The sequence below is a fragment of the Aricia agestis genome, chromosome 2 (assembly GCF_905147365.1).
Source record: "Aricia agestis chromosome 2, ilAriAges1.1, whole genome shotgun sequence".
Classification (NCBI taxonomy): domain Eukaryota; kingdom Metazoa; phylum Arthropoda; class Insecta; order Lepidoptera; family Lycaenidae; genus Aricia; species Aricia agestis.
This window is the reverse complement of record NC_056407.1, coordinates 10,443,994-10,471,362: the sequence shown is the minus strand read 5'-3', so window position 1 is coordinate 10,471,362 and position 27,369 is coordinate 10,443,994. Positions and strand designations below refer to the sequence as shown.

The window sequence follows — 27,369 nt, the reverse complement described above, 5'->3', positions numbered from 1 at the left end:
AAATCCTTTCTTAGCCGATGCCTATGTCATAACATCTACCTGCATGCCAAATTTTAGCCCGATCCATCCAGTGGTTTGGGCTGTAGTGGGCTGTGAGTTGATAGATCACTATGTCAGTTAGTCAGTCAGTCAGTCACATTTGAGTTATATTATATTTAGATTATCTGATTCTATCAATTGTCTGGAATTTACTGAACATTAGATACTGTATCTTTTTATAATAATACATATTATAATTTGTAATCCACCTTCTTTTAAAATGCAAATTACAAAATGTATATGTTTGCATATTCCGTTGCACTGAGTGTGGCTAGCATATGCATAGTTATCAGGGCCTTGAATAATGGTGCCTCAATAGTTGTTACTCTCAATTTCACAATTGCTCGGGTACAATGTTACAATGAAGACCTGTTTCACAAAGACTGGGTAGAGCGTTGTTGTTTTTTATGGAGCTATTAAGTGATAATACTTTAGAGTGTGTATGTATTCCTTGTAAAGAGTTCACTGTGAAAGTAGCAGCGCTGAAAGACCAATTCTTTTTCTCACTATGGGGAAACTTGTGATGCTGGGGTGCTTGCCCATACGAAAGTGAAAAAAAAATTTTGGTCTTTCAGCACTGCTACTTTGACAATGAACTCTCTACAAAGAACACATACACACCCTAAGGTATTATCACTTAGTTTTGTTACACCTGTTATCTACAGGTGTAACAAAACTAAGTGTACTGTAGTAAAAATTAAAATGTTTATGAAAACACTTGTTTTTAATATGTTAGCTAACTTAATTTGTTGTTTAATTGTTTTGATTTAGAGATACTTCAAATATAAAGAGACATGTTTGGTAACTTTAAAACTCCTTAGACGTCACATCATTTTGATTTGTCTGTTGTGATCATCCAAACAATGTGAAAATGCATGTACCTGTGGCTCTATTAAATTTAATCTTAAATAACGGTCATCTTTATTCATATTGAATGGTCGTCTTCACAGATTAACAATTGGTTTAGTATTTCTGAGAGTAAAGCAGGATGTGGGCTTGACAATTACATATTAAATTGTTTTTTTCCACATGTTTTGTTAAAAAATATGATAATATGTATTTTATAAGATTGTAAATATTACTTTTTATGCTGTCCCTATATTTTCTATGTAAAATTTTCAGTTTCTCATACAGTAAAGGTTTAGTGTACAGTAATATTATATTATAACATAATATTATATTAGCTGTAAGTTTTCCATGTTATATAAATAAATAAATAAATAATATTATGTATTTAAAACAAAGTTTTGCTAAGCTTGTACTTCAATAACTTTGCATCATGCTTAACATTTATTTATACCACATAAAATCATTACAATGCTGAATTTAATGTAGTAGCATTATTACTGCTATTTATTAATTTGTTTTGTGGTAAAGTCTCAATACTGGACTGACCACAAACAATAGTTATTTTATCAACTGCAGTGAACTTATTTATAAACATTGTCGATTGGGGCTTTCCAGGTTTTTATCACTCATCGAAATAATAATTGCAAACTTTAAATTCAGGCAGGCAACATTGTTTTCGGCAGCCCCACTACAGAGTTATGCAACAGGCCCATAGGAAGAAATAATTTTTAGGGTTCCGTACCCAAACGGGACCCTATTACTAAGACTTCAACGTCTTTCTGTCTATCTGTATGTTTCCAGGCTACATCTCAAGAACTACTTTGGCTAGACTTCTGAATTTCTGACAGATTGTGTATTTTTATTGCCGAAAAAATTTATATTGAAGTGTAGCTCCCATACATAGTATTTTTTTACCTTTTTTGTTCGTAATCAATAATGGCAACGGCCTCCCCGTTGCCACTTGAAATACTCACAAAATCCTTTATTTTATTTGAACCTTAATAATTAGAATTAAAATTTAAACTAAGTAAGTTTAAGGTTCCCAGGGCTCCCATACAATTGTTTGCCTACTTTCGCTCTAAATTGGTACGGAACCCTTCCTGCGCGAGTCCAACTCGCACTTGGCCAATTTTTTGTTGATTATAATTGCTGTTAACATTATTAAAATGTTATTTACTAATGTTATACAAATAGAAAATCGCTTGCTAGCATCAGGATTTAGGATAGGTACCGATATTTTCTTATTGTTATTAGTCATATGCTAAGTACTCACATACGGTTTTGCTCGATTGAGCAATAACGTCGAGCAAAACCCGCGGCTCGGGCTTTCGTCCACACATTCAGCATTGCTCGATAGTTTTATTCTAAATCGATATATTTCATTCCATCAATCTGGCTCGATCCGGTTCCATCAATCCTTCGAGCGGCTCGAGGCGAGCCTTCGAGCTGTCAGGAGCTGTCAGTTTTGCGGTCCACACAGTAATTATTACTCGATTTGGGGTAAAACTATCGAGCAAAACCGTATGTGAGTACTTAGCATTAGTGACTTTCCGCCCATATTACAATTTTTGGCACATTTTTTATTTGATATTTTACTAAGTAGTAAGTATTGTTATACTTATTACTATTATTATTACTTTCATATTTGCAACTTAAGCTTTTTTGGTCCATCAAGCAGGGATCGGAAACCGGTTTATGTTTCAAACCGGTTTGGGGTCAATGACCGAAACCGATTGAATTCCGGTTTTAGGTTTAGGTTACCGGTTAAAACCGTTTCAATCGAATGAAACCGGTTTTCTGTAAAACCGGTTTGGTAGAACGAAATTAACCGGTTAATTAGAAAGGTAAGTGTCATATTATTATCTATTTTGTAATTCGCATCGTAATTTTTGTCCACGCTCTGTGTCTAAGCTTTGTCTACATAATTATCTTTACTAGAGATCGCCCTATGGTCGAAATTTGACCTAAGTTTCAACGACATTAGGACTACTACCTACTTATATTTTGTAAAAAATATTAACTTTATCATTTTTTTTCAACTCTTGTCTCCGGGACTTAGCTGATCTCAGACTGGCCGTGTAAGCATTGTCTAATAGTATCTTAGATTCAATATAAAAATTATAATCCATTTTCAATTTGTCAAGTTATTGTCAACAGAATTCAACCATAAATAAAAGATTATAATTCGAATGTATAGGCTTGTCACTCAAAAATCTGTTATTTCTCATCTGTGTGTGTTGTAGTGTGTGTAATGTTTTATTTGTTAAAAAAATGTATGATAAGAGCATAATTTCAAAATAATATTAGCTCGATGCATTCCTTCACCATATAAACTATAACTGTGCAAAATTTCATGCTAGGTGCATGAAATTTTGTTTCCCCATTTTTCGTAAAAAGGGTTACAAAGTTTTTCGTTCGCGTATTAATATTATGATATTATTATTATCTTTAGGGTGTATATCTTTACCTGTAAGTACCTTAAAAAAAGTAAAACTCAACCCTTATAAGATCAGTTTATCACGGTACTTAATGGTGCCTGATCTAAATAAATAAATAAAATAAATAAATAATTAAATGAGTCGTTCCCGATTCGTCCTACGTGATTACGCCGCATTTAGAACAAGCCGGGAATTTTTTAAATGTCGATGCCGTTTCGTCCCATTTGGGTCAATTCAGACCGCAACGCGACGCGTAGATGCATTTCTTAATTTGTATGGATTTGACAGATTTAAATTGCGTGAGGCGTCATGCAAATCTGTCAATTGACAAATAGAATCCTAGATTTGTTTTTGTTGTGTTGACTCCTAATCAATAATGTGTGTTGTTGTGTTCTTCAATTTCACGCAATAATAACTCATGTGTATCGGAGGTAAGTGATCATTTTTAGGGTTCCGTACCCAAATGTAAAATGTTAAATTATAGTGTGCACCAGCTGGCAAGTTCTTTCTGCAGAGAAAAAGCCATAAGAGGTGGTTCACTCATACTAATTAACAAGAATTTAAAATATAAAGAACGTAAGGACTTAGTGAGCCTCTCTACAGAACGAACAACTGAAATAGCCTGCGTAGAGGTGGGAAACTTTATTATTATATGTGTATACAGGCCTCCACTAGGATTATATGATATATTTGAAAAGGACATGGAGATTTTATTAACAAAAATAAGTGCATCTAACAAACACATTTTACTTTGTGGTGATTTTAATATAAATATTTTAGACAATAATTCAACCACTGTTAGATTCACTTCTTTGTTAAGATCATATAATTTGACAAATTTGTTTTATGAACCCACAAGGATCAGTGGCAACTCTGCTACATGCATTGATTTTTTTTTTTTTAAACGGGCTTTGGCCCACCACACATTCCCACCACTGTATCTCCTGTGTCGCCAGGATCGGCAGCGGCATCCAACCACGAAAACCCTTTGATATGATCTCAGGGAGCCCGAGGGACATGCTAAAGCTGTCTTGGGACCCGCAACGAAATTAATCAGAAGAAAATAGGAGGAGAAGGAAGAATTCCAGATTCCCTCCCCAATATAAAGCGGGAGACAGCACAAAGTTGCAGTGACCGAAAGTCAAAGAACTGAAGGGGAGAAGCACCACGGGAATTAACGTTAATAATAATAGTGACTACTATGCTAGAGCTAAACTAATTTATTGTGTTAGACTGTTGCCAATAGTAATTGTGACAAAAACGCTTGAAGGCACGGAAGTTCCTAGCGCTGTCCACGATATCACCGTAGTATGCGACACCAGATGTGCAGAGTAGGTTGTTTAGCATTGTAGTTCTTTCGTCCTGCCAGAGACTGCACTCCCAGAGAACATGATGAGCTGTTTGTTTAAACATGTTGCCTTCGGTCGAGCACTCGCACATGGGTGATGCTACCAGATTAAATCCGTAGAGTTTGGCCTTAAAATTTCCATGCATTGATAATATTTTTACCAATATAGACTCCTTAAAGAAAGAAGTCTTAAACATACTAAGCTCTGATCACTGTGGACAACGAGCTATTTTCCCCATGAACAAGAATTTCAAAAAAGTATGTAAAAACAAAAGTACTTGTATTCCAATTAATGATAAACGTATTGAGAAGTTTAGGGGTGAAATTATATCTAAGATTGGAAATTTAGAATATCATAGTAGTCCAGATATGACATTTGGTAATCTTTTCAAATTAATTAAAAACCATTTTGATACTACCTTCACCTCTAAGACAGTTGGAAAAAACAATAAGAGTAAATTTAGTGAATGGGCTACACCAGGTATTATGAAAAGCAGATTAAAACTGTATGACCTTTATAATGAAAGAACTATAAATCAAAGTGAACACTTTATAAACTATGTAAGATTATATTCAAAAATATTTAAGCAAGTCTGCAGGGCTGCTTAAATTTGGCTGCTTAAAAAATTACGTGGGAGAGCCATGCTTCGGCACGAATGGGCCGGCTCGACCGGAGAAATACCACGTTCTCACAGAAAACCGGCGTGAAACAGCGCTTGCGCTGTGTTTCGCCGAGTAAGTGAGTTTACCGGAGGCCCAATCCCCTACCCTATTCCCTTCCCTACTCTCCCCTATTCCCTTCCCTACTCTCCCCTATTCCCTTCCCATCCTTACCCTCCCCTTACCCTGTTCCCTCTTAAAAGGCCGGCAACGCACTTGCAGCTCTTCTGATGCTGCGAGTGTCCATGGGCGACGGAAGTTACTTTCCATCAGGTGACCCGTTTGCTCGTTTGCCCCCTTATTTCATAAAAAAAAAAAAAAAAAATATTTTCACATTAGAAATCTATTCACATTAGAAATAAAATTAAGAATTCAAAAAATAAAGTAAAGACAACGTGGCAAATAATAGCAAGTGAAACTGGAAGAGTCGCCAGTCACAACTCAGATTTCAAATTAAATATAGATAACAAAAATATAACTTCCGACAATGATGTTGCGACTGCTTTTGAGAAATTTTTCGCTGACATTCCAGTTTCAATTTCAATTACAAGTAACCTAAAGGACTCTCCTGATGATGCTATATTGTTACTTAAAGAAAATGTAAATGAATGTGATATCGACTTCAGATTTAAAGAAGTAGGTCCTGAAGACATTTTAAAAACTTTCAATTTACTAAATATTAAGAACACTACTGATTTGTGGGGCCTATCAATGAAAGTTATTAAATCTATAATCGATGTTATCGCGCCCTACTTAGCGACTATATTTAATGATTGTATAAAAAGTGGCGTATTTCCTGATCTAATGAAACACAGTAAAGTTTTACCTCTTTTTAAATCTGGTAGTAAGTTGGACCCGTCTAATTTCCGACCTATATCTATTTTACCGACATTGAGTAAAATTTATGAAAAGATAATACTGAATCAATTACTAACGCACTTTAATATAAATAAGATTTTACACAATAAACAATTTGGATTTACAAAGGGACGGTCTACTACAGACGCAGGCGTTGAATTGATCAGTAGTATTTTTAATGCCTGGGAGACGTCGCAGGATGCTCTAGGAGTTTTTTGCGATCTCTCAAAGGCCTTTGATTGCGTGCAACACAAAACATTGGTCAGGAAACTCTGTCACTATGGCATAAAAGGCACAGCACTCGCCCTCCTAAAATCGTACTTGTCAAATAGAACTCAGAGGGTTGAGATAAATGGTAAAAAATCTGCTGGTGCAAAAATTGAAATGGGGGTCCCACAGGGGTCTATATTAGGACCCTTCCTGTTTCTTATTTATATAAATGACCTGCCATTCTTAATTAAAGATAAACATGGGATAGTATTATTTGCTGATGATACATCTCTTACATTCAATATCAAACGCCTTAATGCGTGTTATGACGAAGTAAATAATGCTCTCTCAAAGATTGTACATTGGTTTAGTGTTAATAATCTTTTACTTAATAGTAAAAAAACAAAATGTATTAAATTCAAATTGCCCAATGTAAGGCAAACGGAAACCAATGTGCTTTTAAATGGTGATGTTATGGAGCTAGTGGATACAGCTGTATTTTTAGGTATTACACTAGACTCCAAGCTTCAGTGGGGCCCTCATATTGCTGGGTTGGCCGACAGACTCAGTTCAGCAGCATATGCAGTAAGTAAGATTAGACAATTTTCAGATGAAACAACAGCACGTCTAGTGTATTTTAGTTACTTTCATAGTATTATGTCCTACGGCATTTTGCTGTGGGGCAATGCTGCAGATATAAATACAATTTTTGTGCTGCAGAAGCGAGCTGTGCGGGCAATCTACAAGTTGGCCCGTAATACTTCACTTAGAGAAAAATTTAAGGAAACTGGAATCTTAACTGTTGCTTCTCAATATGTCCTATCAAATGTATTATATGTTAAAAATAATATATATCAATTCACGAAAAAGTGTGATACCCATGGGAGAAATACTCGTAATAAACATAAGCTTGAAATTCCGGTGACTAGACTTACTAAAGTCAAAAATTCTTTTAAAGGTCAATGTAAGTATACGCCTTTATAATAAGATCCCAGAAATCGTTCAAAATCTCTCAATTAATAGATTTAAAAAAGTTGTTAAAGAACGTTTGTGTACCAAAGCGTACTATAAAGTTACTGATTTCATGAATGATAGTACACCATGGGAATAAGGTCGCCCCCTGCAGAGCTGTGTCATTATAATATGTATAATAATTGTACACTCGTTGTATTTTATTTAGTCATAATGACACTGTTATTTTATAATATATTTTTTGTAATTTTCCATCTTTTTAGAAAAAGATGGCCCCGTGCGAGTTTCTTACGCCGGTTCTTCTCGCCGGGTTAGTTCCCGAACCGGTGGTAGGCATCTGTGTAGCCCCGACGTTCAGAGAATATTTGAAAAAATTTATTCTGAATAAAAAATTTTGAGTTTGAGTTTGAGTTTAAAGGGTAAAAACGGGAGTCGGGACCCTATTACTAAGACTTCATTGTCTGTCCGTCTGTATGTCATCAGGCTGTATCTCAAGAACCGCTATAGCTAGACTTCTGAAATTTTCACAGATTGTGTATTTCTATTGCCGCTATAACAACAAATACTAAAAACAAAAAAAATAATATTTAAGGATACAACAAACGTTATTTTTTTTGCCTTTTTTGCTCGTAATCAATAATGGTAACAGCTAGTAACTTGAAATTTACATAAATGCCTTAATTATATTATGTGTACTTCAATAATTAATAATAATATTTAAATAAAATAAAAAATTAAGGGGGTCTCTCATATAAAAAAAATTGGCATTTTTTTCCTCTTTAACGGTACGGAACCCTACGTGCGCGAGTCCTACTCGCACTTGGCCGATTATTTCTATAAAATAAATTCACAGGTTTTATTATAAAACATCTTAGGTGTACCTTGTAATTGTGAACTTATAGTTCATAATACAGTTTGAAAATATTAGAATTGCCAGTAGGTAACTCAAATAATATTATTATAATTATTGAAGTATGAGTAATACTCTTCATACATTATTTTTTCTTATTTTCAATAATATTACAATTTTTTAACAAAAATAATCCTATGTTACATTAAGTAATTGCTGTGGTTATAATTTATATCAAAATATATTATTTTACATTTTTTATATAATAAATCAAATATTAAAATTTAAAAATGCCTGAAATCAGTGTAGTTACATTCGTTAAAACTATTTATAAAATTATAACCATATGTAATGTTTTACGAGACTTTAACAGTTATTAACGTTAGTTTAAATACTTTAATTATCTCAGGTCATTCGTCCCATTGGGACCAAAATTTTTGGGGACTAATAGCCCAACTACTCGTTATTAAATGGCAACAATGATCCGACTGGGGCATAAATTTAAGGAAATTATTTGGAATACAAACAATTATTTCTAACAATAATTACATCATCTATTATGGAGTCTTGCAAACGCATTCTTAAATTGTTGAGTACAAATTTTAATGAGAAAAAAAGCCTCTCGACGCTGACACTTGTTGGTGGAATAGCTAAACCAACTTTTGTCAGATTATATAAATATGGTTAAATATGGACTACACCCTTCCACTAAACATTTGGACTTTTTTGTGTTTTCGTCAAATGCAAACATCGAATATATTTTGTTTTCCTTTTTTCTTCCCATAATTATTGATAATTTACAAAAAGAAGAAACCAACACTCGCAGCGAAGGACGAACGAAGTAATAGTAAACAAACCCCGCGCATGCGAGAATCGAGATAGAGAAGAAAGGTGCGCGTGCGACGAGATGAGAGATAGCGCGGAGCGGCAACAGCGCGGCGATGCAAAGGTGCGAGCCGCACGCCGCTCAAACCGGTTTATTTCGGTTTGTGAGAGCTTAAAAATTTTGTTCTATCAATTTACCGGTTTTATGGAGGAACGAAATTATATCGGTTTATCGAACGAAATTAACAGGTTTTGCAAAACCGGTTCCGATCCCTGCCATCAAGCCATTAGATTGAATTTTTGACACTGTAGAATCTAACAAGCTAGATCAATCGATTCAGATGGAATTTTGTACAGGCAATAGGCATGTATTGGATGTAGATATGTAGTGGAAGCGTAGAGAAACTATATTTCTCCTTTTACTGTGGCATTGTGTGCAATAATACCACAGTAAAACGGGATGTGTCCCAACATAATATATTTTAATTAGAAGTTTTTTTTTTCAGATATCTCTACCGAATTTCCTCTTCGTGTCATACAAACTGACAGACTTGGGGACGTGTGTGACGACGAATCCGGCCGCAGCTAAATTCAAGGGGGAGGAGTCCTCGGATCCTAAACAACATCTAACACTGCGACTGAAGAACATCCTACAGGATGTCGAAGTGCAGACAAAGTGAGTTTTTACCCGACTGCTAGGAGGGTTATGTGTTTGGCGCGTATCTTGTATGTTTGTAATATTCTTTATTACCTTGTATCTCCAGAACCGCTAAACGGATTTTCACAATTGAGGTATCTTTAGATTTGTCTTAATGACGCAAGTGTTCTTAGATAGGTGACATTTAAAAAAAAAACAAAATGGCAGATGTTGACGCCATATTGTGAGGTAAAAAAAATAAAAATTCTACCAAGCATATCAAATAGGGGTATCAAAATAAAGGATTTTAAACACTGATTCTAAATATGTATATAACTTGCAGTTTTAATATTAAATGGAACGATAAATCTACACTAATATTATAAAGTGGAAAGATTTGATTTTTTTTTGTTTGGCTCCGAAACTACTGGACCGATTTGAAAAATTCTTTTACCATTGGAATTCTACATTATTTTTGCTGAACATAGGCTGAATTTTATTTAAAAAAAATAGGGTTCCGTAAGATATTTGGGTTCTTCGGACGCAAGGTGTAAAAAATCAACCAGAAAAGTTACTTATTTTACGTACGCTGCCTAAACTATAAAAGATAGAACCATAAAATGTTCTAAGTATTTGTAGAACTTATAAATATCTACAAAAAAGTCCGCGACACACTATACGTATCTATGTCGAGTGAGGCACAATAACCATTTTTTTATTTAAAAATCTGGAATTTTTTTGAACTACATTTAAACGCGTTTATTTTACTCATTCTTTTAATTCTTATCAAAATAAATTATTCCATCACTAAGTACAGTTTATGTAGATAATATTTGGTCTTTGAATAAATAAAATTGGACATTTGGTTTTGAAATTATGGCGAAATTAAAATATTACGATAGTGCGCGTGCGGGTGGAAAACAATCTGTGCAGGGTGCAGCCTGCGTCGTCGATGTTAGTGACTTAAGTGTTGGAGTCTGTGAATTGACCTGGGAATCACTTTGCTGACCGAGTCTTTCCTGGGTATGCTTTTTGCAGCGCTCACCGACATCCACGCGGGCGGAGCCGCGGCTACCGCTAGTAAATAATATAAGAAAAAATTCTGCCTGCATGGATAAATTTACATAATTAAAAATTAACTGACATTACTGAAACAAGATGAAAATTCAATGGCAAAGTATTAAAAAAAACAATGATTTGGTACTTAAAACTAGAAACATACATTGAAACAGTACCAAACCTATGTACCTATTATAATTTATAACGTATTGTAGGTACACTTAGAAATATCAGCACTGTAGTTTTTCAATTTTGTATTAGATTGAATATCGAAATGGTTATATGGCTACAACTAAAAAGTCGAAAATAAAATAAATTAATTAAAATTAAACTTTTTAATCGGGACTTAACGCGACTTATTTAAGTAGTATTGCTACTATGAGTACATACTTTTTCTCAACGTTTCGGCCGTGTTGCAACGGCCGTGGTCACGAGGGGACTGCAGGAGCGCGACGTCTTCGTTTGCACCGGGCGGTCGGTTCTACGACTACCCTCGAGTTGTCCAATATTTGTGTTCCAATACACTGAAAGTCAGTAGGTTCACTGCGACATACAACACTAACTGTATCAGATACAGTTAGTGTTGTGTCACAGTTACTGTCATAAAATGCAGTCGGAGGCATAATATTTTATGATTTATGAATTAATGTTAAACTTGGTGCGACATGCCTCCGACTGCATTTTATAATCCACTTTCTTCTTCTTAATTTTTCTATGTAACCTTCTATTTATCCTGGCATGAAACTCGTCGCAAGAGTCGTATCAATTAAAACATGGATTCGATGCCTCCGGCAGAATTAGGTCTTGTTTCGTTCTTTTTAGTTAACATTTTTTGCAGTCGGGTTTTTTGATTTTTAATTAATTTATTACTTTCTTCTTTAGCTGAGGGCGAAACCCAATAAAAATAGAATGATCATTTAACTTATAAGCAGTGGCGCCCTACCCTTTTGCTAAGCTGAGCAGTGAATGCCCTTTTCACCCTCTAAGGCCGCCACTGCTTATAAGTTAACAAGAGTATATAAGAACAACATTATAATAGCCCCCACACCGGTTTCGGTGACGGTGGCCGGTTTCATTTAAACCAGGCCAGGTACGCAGGAGTAATTTTATAGTGCATAAGTGTGTGCGCAGTACACAAGAGTACTCTCATAACCCAGTGGGACGGAAGACCGACACGACTGGCGAGAGATCAGGCGCAGGACCGACTTTTTACATGCCCATCCCACGCATGGATCATCTTACTTGTCAGACAATCAGTCATGTTTCCAACGCGGGAATCGAACCCACGACCTCCGAGTCAAGAGCCGCGCTCTATAGCGGCACTAGACCACAGAGGCGTCTACTACTACTGAAAATATTGAATGGTTGTGGACGGTGGAGCACGTAAGATACATTGACACATTTGTATTGTTGAGCTTTTCCTTCTTCAAATGTCATGGTTGTGTTGTGAATATGAACATTTATAGTATATTTTACGGTGGCCGGGGCCCTACATTCATGCTTCTTTAGGCTGTTAACACACACGCGCGGCATCAGCGCTGTGGCGCCGTGTGTAAGGGCCCATAGAAATACAAGGATGAGTATTGCAGCGGCACCGCCGCGGCGCCGCCGCGGTGGTGGTGATGCTGCCGCTGCGGCGTGTGTGTAAACAGCCTAAGTCATGACTTGTGACTTGTGCGTTATGACGTCAATCGTTACGAGTACAACTTTAATATGCGTCGTTGGTGGGACTTTCGCGAAATTCTAAAAACACATTTCTGTGTTTTAAAAATATCAACATAGAATAGTTTCCATTGAAAACTTACTCATGACGTTGTCGCGCCTTTTCAGAGCCCACCTCCAAGAGAAGTTCCTGTCGGATCTCCGCAAAGCGCGCGAAACGTACACGGGGGCGGAGCTTGCGAGCGTACTGCACGCAATGCGGCGCCGCCTCGACGATCCAGCCGTATTATCCGGCGACACGATATTGAACTTGCTGATATCGTACCGAGAGATTCAGGACTACGACGCAATAGTCCAAGTCGTTGATGATTTGAAGACTATAATGAACAGGAAGAACTATATCAATATGCCGATTATTAGGTTCATGTACGCGTTCGCTATGAACAGGTGAGAATTTAATATACAGTTCATTCAGAATTATTATTTGATAGGATAATATTATGCCAACGTCTACTTAGATTAGATGTCTTATGGTAAAAGAGCTGTAATTAAACTCTATTTCTTTGTATGTAAGTATATTTTTTTTTATTTGGGCTTTTAAATTCGAAAAATAATCTAAACAATTGATTTACATTGTATTATAACAAATATTATACGGCACAATAAAAAAAACTAAGTAATCGTTAAGTGCTAAATGCACTTAACGATTAGTTTTTTTTTTACAAAATAACTATTTGAAATGTTTACTACACCTGTATTTATATTTCCTTAATATGTTATTTTCTAGGAGGAACAAGGAGGGCGACAGGGATAACGCACTGCGGGTCTGCGTCAAGGCGCTAGAGAAGAAAGAGAACAGATTTCCAGACATGCTGTGTCTATGCGGTCGGATATACAAAGACAAATTCGTAGAATCTCAACACTCTGATTTAGAGAGCTTAACTAATGCTATACACTGGTAAGTTAAACCATTTTTAAATAAGATCTATATTTAATATTCTAAAGCGGAAGAGTTTGTTTATTTGGCACAGATAAGAAGTAGAGCACTTGGATTTTTTGTGGACTAATTTGTCTGTGAAATATCTAATTTACGCGGGCGAAGCCGCTCCGAACGTCTAGTTAATAAATAATATCCATTTGTGCTTTATGTATTTCAAGGTACAGACAAGGCTTCGAAGTACAACCAAATGAATATGCGGGTATTAATCTGGCAACACTGTTAGTTATTGCTGGCAATGACTTCAAAGATTCACAAGAACTGCAACACATAGGTATGTTTTGTTTAATACCATAATTCTAACACATCTCATTGTTATATTTTAAAGATTAAAAAATCAATAGAAGATTTCTTGATATTTGGTGAAGTAATTTTACACTGAAATTGTTTTCGGATCAGACGGCTAATATCGGGCCGATAATGTTTCTTTAATATCGTCTAACATCAGATTATGTTAGCCGTTAAGTTATTTTCTTTATTCCATTCTATATTATTTACAAGATGTGTATCTCTTCTCTATTCCAGGTATAGTTCTAAATCATCTAATAGGCAAAAAGGGCAGCTTGTCGTCTCTCAAAGACTACTGGGATGTGGCGACATTCTTCGAGATTTCAGTGCTAGCTCAAGATTATGTCAAGGCGATACAAGCGGCCGAGTGTATGTTCAAGTTGAAACCGCCGAATTGGTACCTCAAGTCTACGATTGGGAACATCGAATTGATTGATAGGTAAGGCTTCATAAGAATGCTTAATTATTAGTTACTTTAGTCCACTTGATTAAAGTATGCAGTGACGTCATAAGTGTAAATAGCGAAATGTGTTGCATTAATTGGAGAATCTGTGTGGCACAAGCCTACCTGGCCCCTTAGACAAAGTATATTTCGTTAAAAAAGATGACAAAATTCGTTATCAAAATGTATGCGGTTTTACATAAGTCATCGCTAAATGACAATTCGCTTGCGAAGACTAATGTCAAATCCCATACATTTTGATAACGAATTTCCTCATCATTTTTAACGAAACGGACTTTGGCTACGGCCTCTGGTTTGTTTGGCAATTATCAACAACTAAGCTCGCAGGCGAGGTCCGAGGCATTTATATAATGACATTTTTATTTGGTTAACTTTACAGATTTCGAAAGAAAAGCGAGGAAACATCCCCCGAACAACAGGTGTTTTCATTTTGGATGGAATTCTTTGTCGAAGCGACCAAGAGCACCTGTGAAAATATTATACGCTTTCCTGTAAGTAATTTAATTTGTTCTCATTATACAACTAAAAAAACTTAAATTTATTAGACCAAATAATATAAAATTGTAAGTTGATTCGTAGGTGGATGATGGGCCTACGTTATTTAGTTGGTTATTCAAATTAGTAGCGTTCGTGAACTTTCAGGTTTTACACAAAATTTAACCCAACCAAACTAGATAGCTACACCATCTGCCTATGAATCAATTTCTTTGATGGTACATACTATAAATATCTCACTTTAGAGATAATCACTTCTATAATTGTAGTTATAAATACATTTTTGTTTTTAGGTAGTAATATTAGAAACGACGAAAGTGTACGTGCCGTCGTATTTAAACGTGAACATGGGCGCGGAACAGAAGTCCATAGAGATATTCAACCTTTGCCTGGACTCGATGCGCGGGGAATGTCGGCAGGTGCACCGATGGTTGTTCACCTCTGACATGATACGGACTTACAGGTAAGTAATAATATTATTTTGATCTATTTGCTGTTTTAGGTGTAGTTGTTTTTCATATTTTACTAAGTGCAATCCGCTTTAACTATCATTTTGAAATGTATAGTTTCCACACTCGATATAATTTTTATCTCCCCCACTGAATGCCACCAAAAGCTTAAGCGTGAGACGGTAGACAGACTGATAGTTTTGTATATGGATTGTAGCTTACAGCTTTATTGTAGTACTAGATGACGCCCGCAACTCCGTTGCGCCTTAGTTTATCTCGCGGGAACCGTACATTTTTCCAGGACAAAAAGTATCCTATGTCCTTTCCCGGGACTCAAAGTATCTCCATGCGCGCATGTCCAGCAAAATCGGTTCAGCGGTTTGGGCGGGAAGAGGTAACATACAGACAGATATACAGAAAGACGGACAGACAGACACTTTCGCATTTATATTATTACTCATCACTCATCATCATCAGCGTATTGTCATCCACTGCTGAATGTAGGCCTCCCCCAATGAGCGTCAACCATCCCGATCATGGGCAGCCCTCATCCATCCGCTGCCAGCCACTTTCTTCAAATCGTCGGTCCACCGTGCTACGTGGACGCCCTACACTACGTTTGCCTAAGCGTGGTCTCCACTTTACTACTACTAGTCTCCTCCATCTAGCGTATATAATAAAAATAATATTATGTATATTATTAGCTCGTATCTTTATTTCCAGTTTATACAAGCGCGACGAGCGATGCCTGTTTTTATACGTGAGCGAGAACTCGGATGACTTCCAAATTTTTCTTCCCTCGGCCGCGTTCCGTCAACACCTGTATGACTTGCTGGGAGAGTTGACAGCCGATCACGAGAAGGTCGCTGACCTCGATACCAGTGTTATGCAGGATCAACTCAAGGTGAGAGAAGTTTGAGGTTTATTCAGAGCAAGTTGTAGGTTATTGCAATTTCACTGCAATATTGCACTTTAAATTCGATTTCCTGTACCCAAACTGCGGTCTATTAATTAAATAATTTTATGACGGTACACCGTTATGTAAAAGAGTAACTTTCGAACTATTCATCAGTTCTAAACGTTTAGAGCTTTCAGCAGTACGACTTGGTCAAAATATATGTAGACCCAGCTATGTGATACGCTGCCCCCATATTCCGTAATGGCGTCATAAAATCAGATGTTTTTACATGCTTGTAAGCGTCGGCCAGCCGTAATGCTGACTATTTCGATTATGCAAATAAATTATTGTCACATATTTTTGAGACGTAAACGCCTTGTTTTTGCCCAAAACGGTATCTGACGCGATCTTCACAAATGCATGTGCTTTAATTTTATTTTAAATTAACGCAACTTTTTAGACATTAATCTCCGGGCTGTTTTCAGTTCGAGTACGAGTTAGACGACTGCAATAAGCGCGTTGTGCTCGGTAAGGGCACGTACGGCGTTGTGTACGCGGCGCGCGACCTCAACACGCAAGTACGGATCGCGGTCAAGGAGATACCGGAGCGGAACCTCGGCGACGTCCAGCCGCTGCACGAGGAGATATTGCTCCACTCGCAGCTGCGGCACAGGAATATTGTGCAGGTTAGTGTGAGTTGGGGCTCAATGTGTGGGAGCCTTGGAGTCACAGCCTCTATTCAGAAGAGGTGAGCCGTACAGTGGCAGTATATTGGAACATAGTCAATAGTCTGAAGTCTGAAGGAATAAGTGAATTTAAATATAACAAGACATAATGTGGTGACTGGTGACAGAGTCAAGACTTATTCGTGATTTTAAGCTATAGCGAATTATAATTGCATTGGAGTCGATAAAAATACTATGCAATAACTTTACCGCGGGCTGCCGCACGAATTTTTTATTTAAACATCTTTTGTTCTTCCTTTCAGTATTTGGGCTCAATATCCGAAGATAACTACTTCAAAATTTTCATGGAGCAAGTTCCGGGAGGTTCCCTATCCGCTCTGCTCAGATCTAAATGGGGACCTCTAAAGGAAAACGAAGCAACCATATCGTATTACACAAAACAAATATTAGAAGGTATGATGTTAACATTTTGTTGGTTGCTGAGCTTAAATTTGTATTTCTTTTCCAATTAAATTTAGAAAATATATTTTTTCCTATGCGTGCAAGCACTGATAGTCGATAAATGATTTTTTTAAACGAAAGTGTCTAACGAACAGAAAACTAAAGTTAAACTTTAATCATCATGAAAGCTTTAATATTCCAGGTTTGAAATACCTTCACGATCAGAAAATAGTTCATCGGGACATCAAAGGCGACAACGTGCTAGTGAACACGTACAGCGGTGTTGTCAAAATATCCGACTTCGGTACGTCCAAGCGTCTGGCGGGCTTGTGTCCGTCTACGGAGACGTTTGCGGGCACGTTACAGTACATGGCTCCGGAGGTTATAGACAAAGGGCAGAGAGGATATGGGGCGCCTGTAAGTTCATATTATTATTGTTAAAATTTGTAAAACCGAAACAAAAATTGAAAATTTATTTATATTAGAACAGTTGCAGGTGTTAGACACTTTTACTAGACTTTTTATTGAAAATGTTTACATGTATGCTTATCCTGCGTCAAATTTAGTGTTACTGTATTGAAATAAATCAAAACATATTGTTAAACTTCTGGACGTTCTTTAAATTATAAACAAATATGAAATTAGAAGAATATGAAAATTCAATTTATTGTATTTATATTTTAAATAGGTTAATGAATATGTTATTGTTTTAGGCTGACATTTGGTCGTTAGGTTGTACTGTGGTAGAAATGGCTACAGGAAATCCACCATTCATGGAACTGGGATCACCGCAAGCTGCTCTATTCAAGGTATATATATTTAAATGTTACTAAATATTGATATTTGTTTATTACTTTTCTGATCCAAAAATGATAACAAATTGTTTATTTGTAGGTTGGCTACTACAAAATGCACCCTGAGCTGCCAAGTGAACTATCTATTAAAGCAAAGAATTTCATACTACGATGCTTTATTCCCGATCCTGAGAAACGAGCCACGGCTGCAGAATTATTAGAAGATCCATTCTTATGCGAGTAAGTTCATTATCTACAATTAATTGGTAAATTTTACTATGTAACAAAATTAAACTATGTGATTATGCAAATTACCATAATGCTTATATAACTACTTCCTAAATAAAATTATTACACTGCGTTGGAAAATTTATTTAGGAGATGAAGAGACCAAACTTGTATAAGTTATAAGTGTGTATTTTATGTAAGAGTTATTGTTTTCTACAGTACTATATTTAATTTCAGAAAAAAGAAGTCCACTACTCGTCTTGCTAACAGTCTGGACTATAGCCGAAGTATATCCGTTCCGGCCGATAAAGCCAGACCGCCTCTAGCTCAGAAGAAAATCTCAGAGCCAAGTCTACCTGGCAACTTACCTAGCTCGCCTGAAATTGAGTAAGTAATAACTACACCTAGCTCTTGCTATTCACGTGAGTGTGTATTTACGTATGTAATCCGTATGTATACACAAAAGTACGTACGTGCTTACGTATACGCAAAGTACGTACTTGCGTACGTATACGCAAAGTACGTACGCGCGTATGTAAACGCTAAGTACGTACGTGCGTACGTATACGCAAAAGTACGTATACACACGCTTGTGAATTACGAGAACGATCAAACTATTTCTACGTCTAATTTCCATTAATTTAAAGCATGCCACCTATTAAAATTATATTGACTAGAACGACACCTATACAATTTGTTTAGTGAACTTTACCAAGTAGTTTTTGGCTGTCTGTTACAAGTTATATTTAAGTTATGCATGATGAACTCTCAATAAGTAGTTTTATCCACTCCATGCTGTGGCGAAAAAAAGATTTGTATTTAAAAAAATACATTAATAATTAAATTAAATTAATAATTAATAACACTGTTCAAACAGCAAAAAAATCTGGTCAATAACTGAAAGAGTAATAATTATTATAAAAACCATACAGATGCTGACTGTCGCAAAATACAAAATATGTATGTAAAATAACCACAATTGAATATGGCACTTACTGTAATTTCAATGTCACTAATTTTAAATTTCGAATTAAGTGTTACCTTACCATATGTACATCTTCCTCGTCATATTTTTGGTTTTATTGCCTTGACAAGCTAGGAGAGTGTTTCATTGTGAGTTATATGTATTCATGCTTTTTTGCGCCAACACATGGATGTTAAACCTTTTTGTTTTATGTGCCTTGTGTGATGTTTCACGTCATACCATCAAACATATTCGGTGGACGGGCTTACATAAGAGCTATATCAGATTGATACATTTCTTTACGAGTATTAAAAGACAATACTGTTCCTATAGATTTGGATTTGGTAGATATTTTGGCTTCTTAACATTTAAAAAATATTTCGTTAAAATAATAACAACGAAGCTTATTTTAATTATAAAATATATTAATAGTAGAAATTAATAGCGAAGTGAGAATATAACATCTAAACATAGCAATGGTAATTAAACATCGATAATCTTTGGCATACAATCAAATATATTTATAGCATAACAATATCATTGCTGCCGTTTGCGTTGTTGCTAAGACTTGTGTTTTCGCCCTCAAGGGTTAAAACGGTCCGGTCTAACCCGACAATCACTAGGACGGCCTCCTCGATGCTATCGCCGATATTGATATACCCACCGGAACTGTCCAACAGCAGGTAATCATTACATATTATCACATTACACTGCACCGTTAGACCATTCATAAAATTCGCAAAATTCCTTTCCAAATTTAAAAATATTTTTAGAGGTGGTAAAAGTAAAGATAGGCTACGATTACATCGGGTAGTTTGCTTTGTACATTTCTCAATATTTTTTTCATACGGGGATTTTAGCACTCCATTTGTTTAGTAAAGACACTACCATGTTTAACTTTCACTACAGTCTTCAACGTCAAAGCTAGAAAGAAAAAAATGTGACGTCATCTTTTATAGAGGGACACCAAAGAGACTCTGTAGAGATTAGAGATATAATTAGAGTAGAAATAAATATTACTCTCTTAGAGAGATTTAACAGTTTTAAATTTTGCTCAATTTACTTAATTTCGAAAATGCGAATATTTTTATGTTTGGTTACAAAGTTCAAAGTATCACAAACTTTTTGCACAAAATTTCACAGTCATATTCACTGTACTACGTCGAAAAAGGCACGCAACGTCACTTCGCACATGCTTCCGTACTTCATATTACTAATGTTAATTAATTAACTAATTTATTTTATTCCTAACTATTAATCTACTAACTTATGAATTATGTACTAACTTGTTATTGTATTATATTAAATGCTAATAAATTACTTTCCCAAAAATCATTCTGCACAATATTGATCCCGATGATTAGATATTTATAACCAGTTGTCTCAGTAAACATTTTTTATACTAATAAAAAAATACTGACCTTTTAGCACATTGCGATATTCAAATCAAAATGTTTGATGTAGAACTACATTACAACTATATTTTTCAGTACAATGCCGAATACACCGTCTACAGATGACATGGAAAATTCTGATACGATACTAAATAGGAGAAGCTCTTCCGGCGGTTTGCTTTCTCCTGAGGTACGTAAGAATAATAGTATTCAATATGACAAAGATATAAGAGATATAGACTACAAATTCAGTCACATAAAGTATGATGGTGTGAGCCGTGTGACTGAGCGATGGGTCATACCGTACCTTGAGCCATCGCTACTTTTCTCTTTCTGTGACCGGACTATACTAAAAATATCTTAATACTGTACTTCCAAATAAATAATGCGCATGAAAATCTTCGCTAATTTTCGTAATCACGCCCGAATAATTTCATAAAAACACCCGAATCTATGAAACGTAAGAGCACCAAACAGTGAACTTGCATTTTGCACCTTGTTTAAAGGAAATAGAAGTAAATATCATATTGCTGGTGGCTGTCCGCCGTCACCGGTCTGTCAATAAGTGCTATAACTCACCGGGAAGCCACCGCGACGTGGCCAGTGACGTCACCATGGTAACGTCCAAGCCTCTACGTCGCCGCAAAGCGGTGTTTTTCTTAAAGTTAAATTTAAAAACAGCGCTTTGCATCCACGTCTTCTGACGCTCGGGAAGACCGTTGCCTAAAAATTACGAAAATTTCTATGCGCATTATCACTTTGGGAGCACTGTACGTCGTAGTAAAATTATTATTAAATTGACTTAGATTTAGAAACTAATAAATGAAATTTTGTAATTTTTTAATATTTTCAGGTCGATATGATCAACGTACCACGATCGTCGATAGATATAGAGCACGACGGTTTCTATTTGCTGAAGAAAGATTCACAACGACGTCTCACTCTCTCTCGAGTATTAGAGCAGGACAGCGAGAAGATTTGCTCAAAATGGATGCTGAGTATACAACAAGACTTCGGCAATACCGTCTTGACTATGGTAAGCTGTTGACTTAATTTTTACCCCCTTTTACTAAGACTATAACTAAAATTGCAATAAAGTGTACTTGTTGTTATGCACTATACTATAAAAAAAAAAAAAAAACAATTGAGCCCAAACAGATAAAAAATTAAACACTTTGTATAATCGTCTAAGATTATATTAGAATCAATTTTACTAGTGGTACTTGCCTTTTATTTTATACCTGTTTATCTTAAAATTCTAAAAAGTACCTTTTTATATTCTAAAAATGATTTTCAGAATCACCTAGAAACTCTCCGATGTGCGTTGAAAGACTACATCATGGATCCAAATCGCAGCGTCATAGAGCGAGCTATAACGTCATTAAAGGAAGAACTAGACTTTGATTCGATCGCGATAAACGAACTGCACTCAGCGATATACATGTTTCAAGAGGCTGTAAATGTAGTTCTGAGGATGCACAGCATAAAACCTCATTGGATGTTCGCGTTGGACAACTTAGTTCGGAACGCCGTACAAGCGGCCATCACAGTATTATCTCCCGGTAAGTTTTTTACACCACAGTATCGAATAGAGATATGAACGCACAGTAAAATGGGTATATTAACTTGTCCTCCGAACAAACTGCCTCAACAAAGAGATAATTTTAATGCGGATGCGACGTGATAACGCATCGTTTTGCATAATATGCAATTTTAGGTCTTTTAGTGTTGAGGCGCGTTTTCTGGGCGTTTTCTGCTGTAGTGTTTGGAAAAACACATTTTTTTTTTAATGAAAATAAGGGGGCAAACGAACAAACGGGTTACCTGATGGAAAGCAACTTCCGTCGCCCATGGACACTCGCAGTATCAGAAGAGCTGCAGGTGCGTTGCCGGCCTTTTAAGAGAGAATAGGGTAATAGGGGAGGGTAGGGAAGGGAAGGGAATAAGGGAGGGTAGAGAAACGAATAGGGTAGGGGATTGGGCCTCCGGTAAACTCACTCACTCGGCGAAACACAGCGCAAGCGCTGTTTCACGCTGGTTTTCTGTGAGAACGTGGTATTTCTCCAGTCGAGCCGGCCCATTCGAGCCGAAGCATGGCTCTCCCACGTATTAAAACCACACACGGGCTGAAACCTCGCGCGCAGGAGACGCGCACGTCTGAACACGGCCTTAAGTCTTCGGCCAAACCTACGCGACCAAAGCGAGTGCAAAGCGGGAGCGTCTACCGCGCGGGACGCTCGCGTCGGCAGAGCGGGAATAATCTACTCTTTCGCACCGTAGTCGCGCAGGTGTGCACACTAGTTTAGCGTTGCAGACTCCCGCGTCCCGCTCACATCCCGCGTCACTGACGCGTAGTTTTGGACGAAGCTTAAAAATATAATCTAATATATCTCGTATCATTTCAGTCAATGTGCAAAAAAACTCACATGACTCTTTTAACCCTCTTAAAACGCAAAATGAAATACGCAAGATTCTTTTAACGCTCTTATAATACTCTGTCAGAGTTGGGTGCGAATCTGGCGGGCGAAGCGCCAGAGCGTCGCGCAGCGGATCCGTCCCCGTCCGCGCTGTCCACCGCCACCTCGCGGGACCGCGACCAGCTGCAGATGCACTCGCTGCGACAGGATAATCACAAGTTAGTAAATAATGCGTCGTAGGCGAAACTGGGGTCGTACAACGAAACCGTTTTGAGATTCAAACAATCGAAAAATAATGCTGAGTCCTACTCTAACAGCGCCATTTCACGTTTGTTAGAGCAGGACGTGGCATTCTCGTTTGATTGTTTGAGTCTCAAAACGGTTTCGTGGTAGGCCTCCTAGAATCAATTTAAAAGACAAACTAAAACCCATCGATCGTGGAATAACGAGACACAATAGCTTATCTATTGTTATCGCGGCCGGATGCGGCCGCTTAGGGCTTCATGAATTAATATCTATTGCATGATGCATCATAAGCCATTCAATCTTGTGTCAGCAATGCAACAAGATTTTTTTTTTAAATATCTGCTGTCTAACAACTTTTAAATGGATGGAAGTAAAGATACGTTCAGTGTTCTACAGGAACAGCTCGTCGGCAAATAAAGAACATAATATCTTTCAATACAAAACTTCAACTAAAATCATGCCAAATTGCATTACGTTACGTTCAGTTTTCCATCCATCCTCATAAACTTTCACATATTTTATATTATATGAAGAATTACTTTTAGTCGGCACTCGGCGGAGAACTCGTGACAGTTGAAAAATAGCAAAAAAATGTGTTAAAGATTGAGTAGGATCTGAGAATAGGATCTGATCTAATCAAATTAAAATAGGTAACTTGGTTTTGTTTCAGGCTTCAACAGGAACTAATCGAGAGCTACCATCAATATCAGTCGCTGTTGAAGTTGATGCTGGAAGAACAAAGGATACAGACACAATTGTTGAAAGATATCATTTCGGAAAAGAGACCACGGTTAGTTCATGATTTACTATTTTTAACATAAAATTATTACAACTACTCGAATAGCATGTTAAGGGTAACGGCACACATATCAACTCGGAAAGGGATCGTCACCGTATCGCCTTTCGCCTCGACGTCAACTAGGCGTCAACCTAACGTGTGCACGTAACCGAAGCGTATCAGTATCGCCTGTACGTCAACTCGGCTACGCTAGGCGACGGCTCGCCGACCGCTGTCCCCAGATCAGTTTGAATCCAAACGTTAAATGTAGCGCACGGTTATGTCACGGTTTACAATACGTGAGATGGCTATCATAGCCATAGAAGTGCTATGTTTGTGATGAATGTGATGTGTGATGAAGAGGAAAAGGGGCAAAGGTGGACGAAGAAACGTAAGCTTGAGTAAGCGCGGGGACTGCTAGTTGACCACGCGTCGCATCCAGGCCTTGTACCATGAAACTGTTTTGAGACTCAAACAATCGGACGAGAATGCCGCGTCCTGCTCTAACAACGTCATTTCACGTTTCGTTGTAGGCCTACCGGTTCGGAGCCTGTGCCGAGGCGAGGCGATTACGACGGTTCCGCTTAGTGTGCGTTGCAGTAGGGAGTTTCATACAAACAATATTGAATGGCTCGAGAGTGCCGATCTCTTTCCGAGTTGAATGTGTGCTGTGACCTTAAAATTCATAAATTAAGTTTCGCCAAATTTATTTATTTTTTCTAAACTTTATTACTTTAGTAAACGCCAGTACTTTGCGCATTAGCAATATGATTTCGGCTCCGGATCAACACTGTATTAACATAAAATCTAGAATACATGGCATGAAACCATCTCCACTTTAGCATCCATTAGGGATTTAGTTATGTGTGGTGGGAACACAACTGCGAATATGTGCAAATTCGCATCGCAATGTCATTTTTAGTATGAGTTTTTTGTGGGAGCCCTTATTGTCATTTCAACAAACATTCTCCAGGTCTCGATCAGTGGATTCAGATGATGACGGCGAAGAGGACGTCGCGTTAACGTCGTGGGTGGCGGCGCGCGGGCTCCCGCCGTCTGTGGGCCGCACGCTCGCAGCGCAGCGGTATACGCTCACAGATCTACTCGCGCACGCGCAGAGAGATGACATCACGCGGCTGCAATTCAAGTATGTATTGTTGTTATCTTGTATAATTAATATTTCTTAATTAGACGTTCCACGCGGCTTCGCGCGCGTAAATAAGGAATTTCACAGACAAATTATCCCACAAAACATAGCCTACGATCCATCACGCCGTCTACTTTTTATATGTGCCAAATAACATATAAATTGCTCCAGTACTTCGTGAGATAAGTAATTTTCCCTTTCAAATAATTTTCCCCTTTTGTTCCACATTTTCATCTGTTTCTTCGCTCCTACTAGTCTTAGCCCCAATTTCACCAACGTCTGTTAGTGCTAACAGCTTGTTAAAATGTCAAGTCTTCTCATTCATTCATAAGAAAAACGAAAGAGGTAACGTGATACTAATTCGAGCGTTAACTTTAACAGTCGTTGGTGAAATTGGGGCTTAGCATGATAATATATAGCCTATAGCCTTCCTCGATAAATGAGCTATCTAACACTGAAATCATTTTTCAAATCGGACCAGTAGTTCCTGAGATAAAGGCGTACAAACAAACAGACTCTTCGGATAATTATTTCTTAGGTTTACGCGAGTATCACTCATTATATTGCAAGGTTCAAACACTTACGGATTCTGTCGCGGAGCACTTTAATTCATCCCGACGTTTCGGCTACTTTACAGCGGCCGTGGTCACGGGTGGACTGAGGTGACAGGCGTCCAATTTATTGAAGTTCTTCAACTACCCGAAGATTCATCAATTTTTCACCTCAGTCTACCCGTGACCACGGCCGCTGTAAAGTAGTCGAAACGTCGGGATGAATAAAAGTGCTCCGCGAAAGAATCCGTAAGTGTTTGAACCTTGCAATATAACAGACTCTTCGGCTTAATAATATTAAGTATAAATTTGTGCATGTGCGCGCAATGTAACTTTACAAATACTTACATGCATATTTCTGTCCGCGTGTTTAACTCGTCTGTAGGCGTGGCTTGCGGGCGAATAGGCTTGCTCGCGCACGCGCTGAATGGTATAAGCACGCCTGTACTTCAAGTATGGACTGCTTCGTGTTGTGTGCGCTCGTGTATGTGCCATCGTTGATTCATAGTCGTTTGGTCCGATTATGTCAATTTAATGCTAGTCAAAATCTGTTGGCTGGGTTTGACATAACGCGACCAAACTACTTAGTCCGCTCTCTGTCTATGTATCAACTTTTCTGATGGTAAGTGTCTGTTGAATACGTGCTTACTGCTCACATTTGCCTCCACCCCCAATGTGTAATATTTTATTTAACGCAAAGTTTTACATTTCATTATTTCAATTCCAGAGGCGGTATAGAGCTTCGCTTGTGGCGCGCAATAGTAGAGCATCGAATGCAGACCAATGAGAACCATCTTCGTCGGGCTAGTAGCACAGAGACCGACATGGATACAAACTCCATGGTGGTGGTGGAATGTCAGAAGTGCAAGTCCCGTACCACTTCCCAGCCGACTATAGTCATAAGAGATGAGGCGCAGGGCGAGCTGGTATCGAACGGGGATTGTACTGACAGCGAGGTCAACCTCTGACTATTGCGCGGGTGGTGCACTCTACAATGATATAAGATATATAGCTGCTATTCCGATAAACTGATACATTAGAAGTGTGACTTTCTGGATCGAATCAAAATGCATTGTTCGTCAAAACGCAGTCTTCGTGTTATTCTTTTAAACATGGTGTAAAATGTTCTTGAAGGTTCGATTTGGAATAGCAGCATATAAATAACGGTCTACATACTTAATACAATCTAAAGCTGTACAAAGCCTAAACTTAACAATAATTTGCAATAGAATATATCATTGGCTTTCTAATTTACTGTAGAATTGGATTTCTAAATAAACAATTATTAAGTTCTAATTAAAATAACCACATTAATGTTTGAAGCAGCTTGTCGCTATACATAAACACTTAAAGTTGTGTGCCGCCCTAATATGTTTGTATATATTAATTGTATGCTTCAGTCGTAGACTAGAATGAAAAGGTCATGGATCTATATTTTTTAAGTTGGATTCTGCGTTCGATCTGTCGTTCGTCGTATCGGTTTATCCGTCCTATTGCGTAATGAGAGCAAAGGAGAATATTTTTGTATTGCGCATACGATTGGGCACAATTAAAAGTATTTTTTATGTAGCTATACGTGGAAGAGCCATGCTTCGGTATGAATGGGCCGGCTCGACCGGAGAAATACCACGTTCTCACAGAAAACCGGCGTGAAACAGCGCTTGCGCTGTGTTTCGCCGAGTGAGTGAGTTAAGAGGCCCAATCCCCTACCCTATTCCTTTCCCTA

The 27,369-nt window shown here is 37.4% G+C and overlaps 1 protein-coding gene across 2 annotated transcripts in view; it reads left to right on the top strand.

Moving 5' to 3' along the window:
- LOC121738314 (mitogen-activated protein kinase kinase kinase 15) overlaps positions 1-27,078 on the top strand; it is a 28,852-nt gene extending 1,774 nt beyond the window's left edge. The window contains exons 4-25 of one of the 2 annotated variants that reach the window (XM_042130292.1): positions 9,556-9,725; positions 12,576-12,854; positions 13,195-13,365; positions 13,566-13,678; positions 13,930-14,131; positions 14,535-14,646; positions 14,944-15,113; positions 15,823-16,003; positions 16,483-16,683; positions 16,986-17,136; positions 17,327-17,541; positions 17,838-17,933; positions 18,019-18,158; positions 18,384-18,533; positions 19,698-19,793; positions 20,601-20,694; positions 21,358-21,540; positions 21,802-22,066; positions 23,007-23,139; positions 23,838-23,957; positions 24,919-25,092; positions 26,371-27,078. In XM_042130292.1, coding sequence (XP_041986226.1) covers positions 9,556-9,725; positions 12,576-12,854; positions 13,195-13,365; positions 13,566-13,678; positions 13,930-14,131; positions 14,535-14,646; positions 14,944-15,113; positions 15,823-16,003; positions 16,483-16,683; positions 16,986-17,136; positions 17,327-17,541; positions 17,838-17,933; positions 18,019-18,158; positions 18,384-18,533; positions 19,698-19,793; positions 20,601-20,694; positions 21,358-21,540; positions 21,802-22,066; positions 23,007-23,139; positions 23,838-23,957; positions 24,919-25,092; positions 26,371-26,611 — 3,657 coding nt within the window. In that variant the 3' untranslated portion in view covers positions 26,612-27,078. The remainder of the gene's footprint in view (positions 1-9,555; positions 9,726-12,575; positions 12,855-13,194; positions 13,366-13,565; positions 13,679-13,929; positions 14,132-14,534; positions 14,647-14,943; positions 15,114-15,822; positions 16,004-16,482; positions 16,684-16,985; positions 17,137-17,326; positions 17,542-17,837; positions 17,934-18,018; positions 18,159-18,383; positions 18,534-19,697; positions 19,794-20,600; positions 20,695-21,357; positions 21,541-21,801; positions 22,067-23,006; positions 23,140-23,837; positions 23,958-24,918; positions 25,093-26,370) is intronic. The other variant, XM_042130300.1, reaches the window with a different exon arrangement.
- The last annotated feature ends 291 nt before the right edge of the window (positions 27,079-27,369 follow it).